Below are 13,149 nucleotides of genomic sequence, written 5' to 3'. Positions count from 1 at the left end.
CTGCTGCTGCTGCTGCTGCTGCTGCTATTGCTGCTGCTGCAGGGGGAAGCCACGAAGGCGCATGGCGGGGGAGGCACAGTTGTCTGCAGCAGGAGAGGCTTTTGTCCAGCTTTTGGTCTTTGGAAATTTCGGACTTCCTGCTAAAATGCAAAAAGTCTGAAAATGTGTATTCCGGCGTTTGGGCAGCAGCCGCAGTGACCCAGAGCGCCCGGGAGGCCGCAGGCCCGCAATCAACGGAAATACAATGAAGTCTAAAAGAAGAAACTGCAGTAAATGGGGAGTTCTGCGGTGTACATACACCTCAGGAACATGCGCAGCTTGCTGCGCATGTTGCTGAGGTGTACGTACACCTGAGAACATGCGCAGCTCGGCACTGCCGAGACGCAGCAGCTGTGACGGCGCAGCTTCTGCTGCGTTGGAGGCGAAAAGCAGTTTAAAAGTGTTTTTAAATACTTTTGTTTTATATATTTGGAATAAATTTGGAGTTGTTTGCACTGTTGTGGCTATACACTTGCCGCTTCCCCGCCGCGTGACCTGCGTGGGGCCCGCCGAGGTTACCTGATCGGTGAGGACGGAAGGCGGGCGGGCTGTCCTCAAGTCCTCAGTCCCTTTAATAATTATAATTTAAATTTGAATTTAATTTAATTTAATTTAATTTAATTATTTATTTATTTATTTTATTTTCAAAAGCTGCGCAGGCACTTCGCGCCCGCGAATCCGCAGGCTGCTGCTGCCTGCACAGGTGTAGCTACGGTGCACACCAATGGACTGCAGGCGCTGCACGCGAAGAAAAGTGGCACTTCAGTTTAACATTTCTTTTATTTTTTTAGTTTGCAAAATGGTTTATTCCTGCAGCAAATTTCATCTACAAAAAGCTGTCTTCGAATTGTTGCAGGTGTGTTCTGTGCTGCGCTGCAGACACCACGGGCTGTCACCGCTCGTTCGCATGCAAATTCGAATTCCTCTCCGTTTCTTTTGCCAAAAAGTATTCTTTTTCTTTTTTGCAAAATTTGCTTTTTATTTTATTTAATTTGCAGCTAATTCGTCTCAGTTTGGCTCCAGGTGTGCAGCAGCTGCGCAGCAAAGAGTTCAGGTTCTGGTGACCACTGGAGGCGCACATCTCGCGGCTCTACTGCGTGTTTTGGGGTGTCTGTACACCTTTAAATATAAATATATAAATGCAGATTTAAATTAAATCATTTTCTTTTCATTTATATCTTTTGCGTTTTCCGCCTTTGCTGCTGCTGCGCTCTACGCTGTACTGCCACCACGCGCGCAGCAACTTGCTGCGCGATCTCCGTTGCACTTTTGTTTCTTTTCAATTCACTTTTATTTATTTTTCTTTTTTAATTACTCCTTTGTTTCTCGTGTTGTACCTCCGAGTGTCCCCTTGAGGAGCAGCGGCGGCTTCCGCTGCAGCAGCTTTCCTTTTGCTGCGCTGCTGCCCCGCAGCACTTGCTGCTGCTGCTGCAGCGCCTGGCAGCAAAGATGGCAGCGCTTCAGGCATTTGCAAAGTTGGCTTTATTTCGCTGCCATTAGGAGGATCGTGGGGGGCTTTCTGGGCTGCTTTGTTTGCGTGCTGCTGCTGCTGCTGCTGCTGCTGCGGGTCCCTGCTGCTGCTGGCAGCACTCCCGGACGCGAGAGTTTGATTTGCTGCTGCAGCTGTCTGCAGCGCAGCACGGGGGGCCGCTTTTGCTGCTGGTGTGTCGCTAAGTTTCCTTTTCTTCTTCTGCAGCTCCTCAAGTCCCCGATGCTGCTCTGCTGCATGCGCCCGTGCTGCTGCTTCGGGCTTCACCTGCAGCAGCAGCAGCTGCTGCTGCTGCCAGCCTTCCGCTGCGCCTTCGTGCTGCTGGTGCTCAGCACTTGCTGCAGTGGACACAGAAGCTGAGAGCGGGGGGGCCTCTTCTTGCATGGATGCAACTTGAAGATCATTTGCAGATTTTCGAGAAGATACAAATCCATTTTTTTCATTTGTTTTGTTTTTGAGAGGCAGCGAAGGCTCAGGCTTTCCCGTGGCGCTGCAGGAAGCAGCAGAGGCAGCAGCAGCAGCAGCAGCAGCGGCGTCTGCTGCTTCGAAGCTGCTGCCGGAGCTCCTGCACTTCTGCTGCGGCCTCTGTTCAACTTGACTCTTCTTTTGCTCACAATTCTCCCGCAATTCATTCTAAAAGTAAATTAATTTGCAAAATATTTGAAAGCTTTTGCATGCACTTGCTGCTTACCAAGAGGGGCTGCCACGAAGACCCTAGCTCGAGGCCCGCAGCAGCAGCAGCAGCAGCAGCAGCAGGTTCTCGCCGCTGCTCCCTCGTGGCTTCACTCTCGGACTTCGTGAGTCTTATTCGACTTGATCTGTTTTAAAAAGAAATAAAAATGGAATAAATTTGAATTTGAATCCCGAAAACTCTGAATTTTCGCACCGCCGCAGCACTGCGTTGGACAGCTGCGCGAGGACGCGGCTGAATTCCTGAAGCCGAATTTGAATTCTTGAGAAAGGTTTGTTCAAATGGCATATATTTCGCCAAACTTGAATTAACAAAACAAATTTAATCGAATAGTGTTTTATTCACCAATTCAATGAACTCCGGAACAGATTTCTTCGCAGAAAAACCTGCAGCCCTTGCTTTCCCTGAGTTCAAAGCAGCAAAGAAGGAGTCGAACCCACAGACGGCGGCTTTCAGAAGCAGCTGGGCTTCTATTTTTAAATTCTGAAAATAAAACATTAAAAGATTAAAAATGCGAAATGGAGTTTGATTTGAAGTTTTAAATTGAAATTGAACTTTCAAACTAGACCATAACGACAGCAGGAATCGTCTCAGGAGGTCACCGTTGCAACTTTCGTCAGCCGCGCCTCGCTGGGCTCTTCGTCAACTTTGTAGTATTTCGTTTTGCATTTAAAATTCAAAAATTCAAACTGTTTGCATTTAAAAATGCAAAAGAATAAAAGTGTTCTCACCCGCAGCAAAGAAGATCGAGAGCCACGCAGCAGTGGGAAACAGCGCCTGAGTCCGTTCAAGTGGTCTTGCATTTGAAAACAATGAAAATGCATTCTGCTCACCAGATCAGACTCGCTCACGAGATCGCTCAGGAGATTCACTTCGAAAAAGTTTGAAACTCTAAAAAGAAGAAATAAAAACAATTCAAATAAACCGGCAAGTTTTAAAAAGCTGGCTGTTCCATCTTCCCACTTCGGACAGAAGACAGATCGGATCTGCGTAGTGGCGTCGAAAGCTGCTTCGAATTCTGTTCGCGAGCCTTCTTTCCTTGCGGCTGCGCGTTCAAATACCTTTTTGTTGAAGATAAATAAAAGTGATTAAATAATTAAATTACAAATATAATTTGCAGTTGCAGACGCGCACTGGTCCGGCGACAGGCTCCCCGCGTTTCGCCTGCACCAGTCCTTCAGCCGCAGCCTGCCAGTCTTGTAGTTCTTGTTCTGGTGGCTAATTTGGCTTTTAATTTCTGTTTTTAAATTTAAAAAAGAAAAATAATACCTGCAAACCAGAAGCAAAATGTTTGTCATCACATTTGCCCGTGGTTTCTTCGAAGTTTCAACTTGAAATGCGTTTCCGATCTGCCGCTCTGCGCCGCTCCTCGCGTCGAGCGAGGAGCCAGCAGCAACGCTGAGGCTTCTTTTAGTTGGCGGAACACAATCATTTTTTGTTTCTTTAATTTCAGAGTTTTCTGTTTTTGAAGTCAGCGGCTCTAGCGGGGCCCCTGCTGCTGCGCTGCAGTCAGCAGCGGCTGCTGCAGCTGGCAGCAGCTCTGCAGGCGGAGGTGAAAGCAAAGATTCCTGATGCCCTGCAGTGGCGCTCTTACGTTCTTTAGCCGCCGCAGCAGCATATGCTTCTTGTGCAGCAGCAGCAGCAGCAGCAGCAGCGCTGCTAGCTTCTCCCTCGAGGCCCGCGGGTCTTCCCCGTTTTGCAGAATTGCTCAAAAGAGATTCAATTGCATCTGCGACACGCGAAAGCTCCGAAATGTCTTGGGCTTGGAACTCGCAGCCCCTTGATGCCGTTGCTGCTGCTGCTGCTGCTGCTGCTGCTGGGGGCCCCGGCTGCTGCAAGTCCAGGGGGGCCCCTGCTGCCCGCCTTTCCGAAGGGCAGAAGTCAGCAGCAGCAAGAAAGCTGTGTGGCTGTGTGGGGTCGGAGCAGCGGGAAGCTGCTGGGTGCTGCATGCTGCAGAGGCCTGGGTTGTTCGCAGCTGCATGCAGAGCAGCAGCACTGCTGCTGTGCTGCTGCTGCTGCTGCTGCTGCTGCTGCTGCTGCCCGTCGGCCAAGGGCCACCAGGGCCCCCCCCCGAAAGCTGCTGCAGCAGGCAAGTCGGGCCCGCCAGCCTGCTGCGCCTGCCAAGCTGCAGCACGAGCAGCAGCACTGTAGCTGCTGCTGTACTGCGTTGCTGCTGCAGCAGCAAAAGGCTCGAGAGGGTACTGCCCCGGCTGGCAGCTCGCAGGGGCCCCCGGGGGCCCCGGGGGCGCCGAGAAGTGGGTATAGCTGGGGGTGGGGAATTTTGCTGCTGGATCTGTTAGCTGCTGCTGCTGCTGCTGCTGCCAAGCAGGCAGCAGCGCCGCCTCTAGCGGGGGCTGCAGCTCGAGGCTTCGGCCTTCGTGGAAGCTCCTGCTGTGGGGTGCTGCAGAACTGTATGCTGCTGCTGCTGCTGCTGCTGCTGCTGCTGCTGCGCCGTATGCGTTGGCGTGGGGGTGCTGGCCGGTGCGGACTGCTGCTGTGGGCCAGTCCCCAATTCCTGCAGCTGCTTCGGCCGGTTCAAAAGCCCCTTGGGGGCCCCACAACCCCTGCTGCTGCTGCTGCTGCTGCTGCTGCTGCTAAGGAAGCAGTTGCGGAGTCTGTAGAGACTGTGGAGAGCAATGGCCGTACCGCGTTGGCTGCAGGCCGGGGCAAAGAGTTCCTGGAGTAGCAGGAAGCCTCTAAAGAGCTTCTTGGGTCTTCTCCAGATTCAGAACCGGATCTAGTCTGCAGCAAATGCACTTTTGCTGCTGCAGGCTGCAGCAAAACGGAATCTGCAGCAGCTTACCGCGAAGCGCCTGGCTGCTTTCTGGGCGCCATACACTGCAGACGGCTCGCCGCGAGTTCCGCTTCCCTGCGGGCTGTTCGCAGCGTTCTGGCGGGAAAAAAGGAGAATTTGGAAAAGATTTTGGAAAATAAATGCGAGAATAAACAAAGAGAAGAAAGCTGAGCAAAACTGACCGCTTCGGGCCCGGGTTTCCCGGCGTGGCGGGGGCGCGGCGCCTCACTTTGCGCCGAATTCAACTTTCGGCTTTTTCCATGAAGAGCCGACGGAACGCAGCGCTGGCCCCACTCGTTGCTGCGGAATTCCCGGGGAAGCGGCTCCGGCGTTGGTTGGGAAAAAAAGTGATAAGCAACGCAGAAAGAGGCGCCGAGAACGGTGAGCAGCGCCAGCCCAGTCTGAATCAGAAACATGAAGGCGATGCTGACTTCGGAAGCCATCGCCGCTTTTCTTTTCTCCGAGCATGTTTGCCTCGCAAAGGCCTTTTAATTCAACGCAAATGGCAACTCAAACTCAAAGATCAGTTATCAAAAAGAGGAGCTTTCCAGAAGTGCTGCTCGCGCGCGTGCGGTTTCAGGTGTATACACAGCTACGTCTGCACTCGGACTTTGCGGGAATATTCGCGTTTCGACCTGCACCCGGACTTTGCGAAAACACTTGTGTTTCGACCTTTAAAAATTCCCTATTTGCAGTTTTAAAAGACTACTTTTGTGGAGGAAGAGCTGCGCGGACCGCGGGGAACTTGAATTCTGTCTTTTGGAAAACATGCAACTTGAATTGCGTTGCGCGGAAGCGCGCGGCGGAAACTGCGTTCCGGTGCTTCGTTAATTGAAATGTTTTGTTTCGAAATGCAACTTCAACGCAAACTCTGACGGAGTGCGTTGGAGTGCGGGGCAGCTCAAGCTGATCTGCAGCTGCCACACAACAAACAGTTCAGGCTTGACGGTTCCTGCTGCAGCTCTGCTGCGGGAGGCGCAGCAGCAGCGCCGCCGCAGCTGCAGCCACTTCAACTGCTGCTGCAAGAAGCAAAAGGCCCCAGAGTCTCCAGTTTGCTGCAGCTCTTTTCTTAAGAGCTCGCAGGAGCCACAGCAGACTGCCGCCTCTTCACGCGCTTACGAGCTGCGTCTGCTGGAGTCTCCTGCAGCACTGCTGCGCTCTTTCGCATGCGTTTGCCTGCGGAGACCTTGTCCAGGTCCCCCCCCGCTGCTGCTGCTGCTGCTGCTGTTGCTGCTGCTGCTGTTGCTGCTGCTGCTGCAGTCCGCGCCCGCTCCGGGGCCTCCCCAGGTGTCTGTACACCCCCTGCGGCGCCGCTTGCTGCAGCGCTAAGGGCCCCCTCTGAAGGAGACTCACTTTTAATTGCTGCAGCTGCTGCGAAAGTTGCATGCAGTGTGGGGCCCCCCAGTGCTGCGGGGTGTACAGACACCTCAACTTCGCTGGCAAGGGGGGCCCCCCCTTGTTCCAGCTCTGCAGCATTTCGCGCCAGCTTTGCTGCCAAAAGAGCAGCAGCAGCAACGTGAGCAGCAAGTGCTGCGCTCTTGTGGCTCGCCTCGCTCGAAGCAGCAGCAGCAGCTGCTGCTGCTGCAGACTTCGCAGCAATGCCAGCAGCCGCAGCAGCAACAGAAGTTGTCTCTTCCTTCAACGCCCAAGACATGGAATCCGCGCAGGCGCATAAACGCTTCTTTTGCTGCTGTAGCAGCTGCTGCACGTCGCAGTGGGCCCGCGGCTCCGAAGCAGCAGCTGCAGCAGCAGCAGCAGCAGCTTCAGTGCCGCTTGCACTCACCCCTGCTGCTCGTGCTGCAGCAGCAGCAGCAGCAGCAGCTTCAGTGCCGTTTGCACTCACCCCTGCTGCTCGTGCTGCTGCTGCTGTTTGCTGCTGCTCTTCTTGAGCTTCGCCTCTCTTTGCAAAAAACGCATGCAGCTTGCCGCTGGCGCTGCTGCTGCTGCTAGGCGAGGCAGCGGGGACCGCCGGCGTCGCTGCTGCTTCGGCTTTCTCTGTGGGCTGCGCTGCCGCAGCTGCTGCAGCAGCAGCAGCAGCAGCAGCAGCTGCTGCTGCTGCTGCTTCGGGTGGGGGAGTCCTGGCTGGCGCTGGACTCTGTTCCTTTTTCTCTTTTTCTTCAGTGTCCAGCAGCGAGTTGTTGGCCTCCAGCTGCGCCTTCAGCTGCTCCGCGAGCTCCTGCTGCTTCGCCTCCACCACTTTTTCTTCATTTCGAATATTCTGAAATATTCCTTCAAGTTCTTCTGTGAGATTGAAGGCTTGCGCCACTTCCTCTGTTGCATACCAACGCTGAGGAGGAAAAAGTTGCACAAAAACGCGAAAGGAACTCCATTTTTGGGTTTATTTTTCCCCTATTATTTAATTAAATAATCAATTAATTAATCAATTATTAATCTAGTTAATTATTTCTTTGCTAAGCGGCATTTTATCCCGCAAAGTCGCAAATCATGCACGTTTGCACGATCGCTCTGCGAGCGCTTCTCTGAGTGCAACGGAAACACCCGAGAAACACGAACTCGAATGCCTTATTTCTCATTCTGAGATATAACATATATTCAATTAATTTCAATATTTGATTTAATTTAAAAATTTGATTCAATTCTGCTCCAAAGGCGCAAAAACGCGAGGCTGCCTTCACCCGCTGCCTGTCTTCCGCTCGGCGCTCATACACCATGCAGTGTTTCAGCTGCCGCTCGACTTCGGCCTTCGTCACGTGGCGATTTCTGAAAGAAATAAAAAACAAAAAAAACGAAATTGCGACTGAGAGGAACTGCAGCGGCCAAGCTGAACGGGAAAGCGGGATCTTCTTGTTCTCTTGTTGTTTAGAATCCAGATAAGAACATTTATCTTGAAGTCATGCTATCACTTATATGTCTCGAAGTAATGTTATCACTTATATGTCTTAAAGAAACGTTTCCACTTATATGTCTTCAGTGCAGAATATTTATTTCAACTTGGCCACTGGGCAGCAGCAGAAGGAAAGCGCGCCAGGCAAGCCGTCTGGCTCTGAACTCTTCATCTTTTGCCTTTTGTTGCAGCTTAAATTGCTGAACTATTTGGTTTAAATATTAAATTGCTGAACTATTTGATTTAAATATATTGAAGAGCGAGAGAAACATACGCTTTTTGAAACTCCGAGATATTCCTCAGCTTTCCGACAGTCTTCCCGTGGAAAAACTGGAAAGAGGCGCACACGAATGCAGGCGAGCGTTGCCGCGGCAACTTAACGCATATTTAGCTATTCTTTTCAAATGCAATATCTTTTAAATGCGATTTCTTTCAAATGCATGCGCTGAAGTTTTAAAAATGCAAACTCGATGCTATTCATCTTTTAGAAAAGGGAATTCCTGCACTCTTTTCGTCAGCACTAGGCGACACTCTGAAGAACTTCGAGGAAACACTTTGTGAAACAACAGCAAACTTGCACAAAAAGTGGAAATCATTCCGCACTTATGAATATTGGATTTGTATTTATGAATATTACATTTATTCTTTCAATTTAAATTCATGAATTATGTTTCTGCCACTTCTTATTCTCTCACTTTCAGCAGATTGATGCTGTCTTCGTCGGACCATCGGCGGCGCGAATGAGGGGGCAAAGCATCGAGCCGGCAAAAAGGGTTTCTGCCTTCGGCAAACAACAGACAAAGTCGTTTCATTTGCATGAGAAGAAGTATTAAAAAGTAGAAGTGGTTAATTAAAATTAAAAAATAAGAGCAATATCCATAAATGCGAAGCAAGTTCTACTTTTCGTGCAAGTTTACTGTTGATTCACAAAGTGTTCCCGCCAAAGTCCTCACCCCAGTCGTCGCCAATGCAGCCGTATGCAGAACACCAATTTCGGTCCCTTAGAGTTGGAAAAGCAACAAGTGGCGACGAAACTGCAAATTTAAATTCATAAAAGCATCATTTATTTCGAAAAATAGATCTTTCGAAACAAAAAACATGAGCTGTGCGGCCACCAAACCATCGAGACTTCCGGTTTTCTGCGCTTGAACGCAGACCCGCGAAACAGAATGAACATTGCAACAAGCGAATCCGCGAAACGGAATGAACACTGCAATAATAAGCAGCCGGCAAACTGAAAACAAATAACTCTTTAGCCCAGGCAGCTGGCGAATGCTCAAGGGGGTCCCAGGCTCCTTACAGTCTGCCTCGTTGGGCTTGTGTTCTCCGTCGAAAGAGAAGTTCCAGCGAAGAAAAGACTCGAATTTGATGGCGGGCGCGGGGATGAGTTTGTCTTTGGGGTCTTCGTCGTCTTCGAGCCAGTCGCGGTCGTCCTCGCCTTCCACTTCCTCCTCCTCCTCCTCCTCCTTCGCGTCTTCCAAGTCGTCCGCGTCGAAACACTCAAACCATTCGTCGTCGCTGTCTCTTTCGTAGTCCACGCAGCTTTCTTCCGCCCACATTTCCCGCGAAGTCGCTGCCTGCGCGCGCACCCGCAGCCGCAGCTTCCCCGCTGCTCTTGCACACTCGCTCTTGGACACTGGAGGAATGCTGCGAAAGCAGCAGCTAAAGACTCTTCAAAAGCTCAAAGAATGCCATTTAAACGCTGCTCGACAGGGCCAGAGCTGCTGCTGGGAAGCAGCGAGGGGCAAATGCCGGTGGCAGCAGAAGCAGATCTGCTGGCGCCTCGGCTCTTGCGCTCAGAGCGCCTGCTGCTGCCGTTTCGAGCATTTTCTAGCCTGTGTCTACTGCTGCTGAGCGCAATTGCTAAACGCTGCAGCACGTTTTATTTATAGAAGCGAGAGTCTGTTGGGCGGAGCCGTTTCTGCAACGCCAGCCAGCTGCAGCGCAGCAACCACAGTTACCTTCGGCTGCTTCGCCATCAACAGCCGCCGCACCGGACGCTTCCAGTCGTCCAAAGCCACCCAAGAAGTCCTCAAAAAAGGGGCGTCAGGGAGCGACTCAGCGCAGTAGTCGGTGAGGGTGAGGCCCCTTCGCACCTCCGCGGCAGTCTGCCTGTACCCGCTGCTGCTGCTGCTGCTGCTGCTGCTGCTGCTGCTCTCGCCCTCCCCCTGGGCTAACCCGCAAGACACGCTGGTCGGCTGCTGCACAGATACTTTGTGCACGAAGCGGCGGTGGTTTACTGCAGAGCAGCACAACAGGCATGCAAGACACTCTTCAGAATGCAGCAGTCAGTGGCATTTCAATAGACACTGAAAACTTTGAAAAAGAAAAACAGTTAAGTTGTATACTATGGCAGCAATTAATCTAATATGTTGTCTGAGACCTCAGAAAGGAAGACGGATACAGAGGCAAGGATGGAATTCTCAAGAATGGAATGTTCAAGAATGGAATTTTGCAATAAAGCGGAAGCAGCAACAGTGTTGTGTCTCGAGAACTTGAAGAACATTTATAGAAGACGAACCACAAAAAGAAACAAACTCCCGCAAACGATCTCTGGCTGGAATCGCATGCTTGTCCAAGAACTGCTGCAGCAGCGAGGACGGATCGACTTCCTGCTGCTCCTGCTGTTGCGCTGCAGCAGCAAAAACAGGAGCAGCGCCTCCGGCGCGAAAGCTGGCGCCAGCAGCAGCTACAAGCCACCAAACAGCGTCTACTGTGTCAAAAGAAATGCGGAAAACTTTTGTTCAAATCAAAAACTCAAAGATCTCGAGTCTGAAGAACTTGAATTACCTTCCGACACTTGAGGCAAGTCCTTCGCGTCCACGCGGCGGTGCCGCTGCAGCGCGCCTGAGGGCCACAGCAGCAAAAAGCATTCAAAAGAAAACCCTAAACCCTAGAACTTGAAGTCCCTGAATCCCAAACCCTCGGGCTGCGTCGGCGCGGCGCGATCTGAGGGTTTAGGGTTTGAACGCGGCGACATACAGTTCGCCAAACCCTCAACAGCAGCCACAAAACCCTCCTTGTCTTCTGCTGCTGCTCGCCACGCAGCAGCTTCCAACTCTGCTGCTTTCCTCAACTCAGTCTTAGCCCCAGCCCCCGCCTGTTCCTCTTCGTCCAGCACCAGCACCAGGGGGGCCCCCTTGGCTGTGGGGGATGGCAGGGGCCCCCGGGGCCCCTGGGGGCCCCTGTGGGGGTCCCCCGCAGCCCCTGTTGGCTGCGAAGCTGGGCGCCGCAGCCACGAGGCCATAAGACTCTGCTGCCGGTTCACACTGGGGTCTGTCTTCTTCTCCTTTTGCTTCTCCGCCTGCTGCTTCAGCCTTTGCTGCAGCAGCAGCAGTAGCAGCAAAAACCCGCACACAAACGGCTCCGCAGGTCCAGCAGAAGCCGCAGCTGCAGCTGCTGGGGGCCCCCAGGGGCCCCAAGGGTCCACAGCGGGGCCCCCAGGGGCCCCCAGGTGGTCCTAGAAGCTGAAACTTGTACCCGGAGAAGCCCGTGCGGTGTTGAGTTTGGGGATTGAACTTACTAGTCTTTGTTCTTCTTTTTCTTTTTCTTTTTCGAGTTTTTCTTTTTCTCTTTTTTCCTTTTCCAATTCTTTTTGCCTGCGGAGCTCCTCGCGCTGCTCCTCCCGCTGCCTCCTTCCTCTTTCCCTCTCCATCCGGGCATATTCAATTTGCCGCTTTTTGTGTTCCTGCTGCTGCTTTCGTTCTGCTGCTGCTGCTTCCCGCTGCAGCTGCTGCTGCACCCGCTCCCTTGCTGCTGCTATTTCCCCCTCCACGCCCCCGCAAAGCGCCTCCCTCAGCTTCTCCAGAGCCCGCAGCCGCCGGTAAAGAGTCTGCACCAGCCCCCGCAAACCCTAAACCCTAAACCCTAAACCCTAAGCCCTTGAGAGGCTGCAGCCACATAATGCTGCAGCTGAACGCAGCTGGGGCCTGCTGCTGGGCCCAGAGCAGCAGCTGGGGAGAAAGAAGGGCTGCTGAAGAGGCTAGGGTTTGGAGGCGAGGGTTTAGGGTTTGCGGCTGGAGGGTTTAGGGTTTGGGGCTGGAAACCCCACCTGCCGCCCCTCCCTTTCCTTGCGAGCTCCCTCCTTAAATGCTGCTGGCAAACCCTCCAGCAGCACACATTCCCAAATCCACAACTTATAAGAACTTGTGTCTTCAGAGGAGCTCACTGGGGCCCCCTTGGGGGCCCCCGGGGGGCCCCCCTCGTTGTCTATGGGGCGCGCCAGTCCGAACCTGCAGCGACACGCCCTGCTCTCCCAAACCCTAAACCCTCAGGGCCAAACCCTAAACCCTCAGCAGCAAACCCTAAACCCTCAACAACAAACCCTAGTCCCTAAGCACCGAACATTAACTCCTCCGCACCAAACCCTAAACCCTCGAAAGCAAACCCAAAACCCTCGGCTGCAAACTTTGAACCCTTGGAAACAAAATCCAAACCCTCGGCACCAAACCCTAAGCCCTCGGGAGAAAACCCTAAACCCTCGGGAGCAAACCCTAATCCTCGGGAGCAAACCCTAAACCCACGATACCAAACTCTAACCCCTCGGGCGCAAACCATAAACCCTCGGGAGCTATCCCTAACCCTCGTTAGCAAACCCTAAGCCCTCGGGAGCAAACCCCTAGCCCTCAGGAGCAAACCCTAAACCCTCGGGAGCAAACCCTAAACCCTCGGGAGCAAACCCTAAACCCTTGCCTGCGTCTGGTCAGCAGCACGGGCAGCTCAACTTTGAGGGTTTGAGGGTTTACGGAGAAGACCGGCGCGTCGCCTGCAGGCCCAGGGTCTGCAAGAGCAGCACTTGCTGCTGCTGCTAAGTCCGAGAGCGGCAGCGCAGCACCTTCGCACAGCAGCCGCAGCAGCCGCTGCAGCCGCAGCGCCAGGCCAGTGCCTGCAGCAGCAGCAGCAGCAGCAGCAGCAGTAGCAGCAGCGGTAGCGGCAGCAGCGCATAAAGCAGGGGCCAGGGCAGCGCGCTGGGGCCGCGCGCTGGGACCGCGCGCTGCAGGATCTAGGGTTTAGGGTTTAGGGTTTAGGGTTTAGGGTTTGCTACCTTGTGGCTGCTCGCCTTCTCCCTCCACTTCTTCTTCTCCCTCAGGAACCTCCAATTCCTTCTTCGCCTTTATGTAGGCCTCGCGGTTTGAGAGCAAGTCTGTCGGCTGTGCACAAACCCTAAACCCTAAACCCTAAACCCTACACCCTTAACCCTACACCCTTCACCTTACACCCTAAACCGCAAACCCTGATTCCTACATCTTAAAGCTTACACTCTGAACCCTAAACCCTACACCCTAAACCCT

At 52.9% G+C, this 13,149-nt stretch overlaps 2 protein-coding genes across 2 annotated transcripts in view; both read right to left on the bottom strand.

Moving 5' to 3' along the window:
- Positions 1–1,333: 1,333 nt before the first annotated feature.
- Positions 1,334–5,456, bottom strand: ETH_00018025 (uncharacterized protein; the record flags this gene model as incomplete). The annotated part of the gene is made up of 5 exons (XM_013373555.1): positions 1,334–2,161; positions 3,053–3,110; positions 3,354–4,810; positions 5,023–5,109; positions 5,196–5,456. 5 exons carry the CDS (start codon positions 5,454–5,456, stop codon positions 1,334–1,336), a joined length of 2,691 nt encoding a protein of 896 aa, XP_013229009.1.
- A 626-nt stretch (positions 5,457–6,082) lies between these two features.
- The window catches only part of ETH_00018020 (uncharacterized protein), a gene marked incomplete at both ends in the record, with an annotated part of 7,866 nt that continues 799 nt past the window's right edge, over positions 6,083–13,149 (bottom strand). Inside the window, 14 exons of the mRNA XM_013373554.1 lie at positions 6,083–7,300; positions 7,650–7,734; positions 8,133–8,188; positions 8,554–8,639; positions 8,812–8,892; positions 9,159–9,435; positions 9,820–10,097; positions 10,380–10,490; positions 10,649–10,705; positions 10,841–11,180; positions 11,382–11,690; positions 11,910–12,090; positions 12,545–12,743; positions 12,903–13,008. Of these exons, the coding sequence (XP_013229008.1) occupies positions 6,083–7,300; positions 7,650–7,734; positions 8,133–8,188; positions 8,554–8,639; positions 8,812–8,892; positions 9,159–9,435; positions 9,820–10,097; positions 10,380–10,490; positions 10,649–10,705; positions 10,841–11,180; positions 11,382–11,690; positions 11,910–12,090; positions 12,545–12,743; positions 12,903–13,008 (3,384 nt within the window). The remainder of the gene's footprint in view (positions 7,301–7,649; positions 7,735–8,132; positions 8,189–8,553; positions 8,640–8,811; positions 8,893–9,158; positions 9,436–9,819; positions 10,098–10,379; positions 10,491–10,648; positions 10,706–10,840; positions 11,181–11,381; positions 11,691–11,909; positions 12,091–12,544; positions 12,744–12,902; positions 13,009–13,149) is intronic.

Source organism: Eimeria tenella, genomic scaffold (assembly GCF_000499545.2).
Source record: "Eimeria tenella Houghton genomic scaffold, Eth_scaff152, whole genome shotgun sequence".
NCBI lineage: Eukaryota > Apicomplexa > Conoidasida > Eucoccidiorida > Eimeriidae > Eimeria > Eimeria tenella.
The sequence above is the reverse complement of the archived record's forward strand: the minus strand, read 5'-3'. Positions and strand labels throughout refer to the sequence as shown.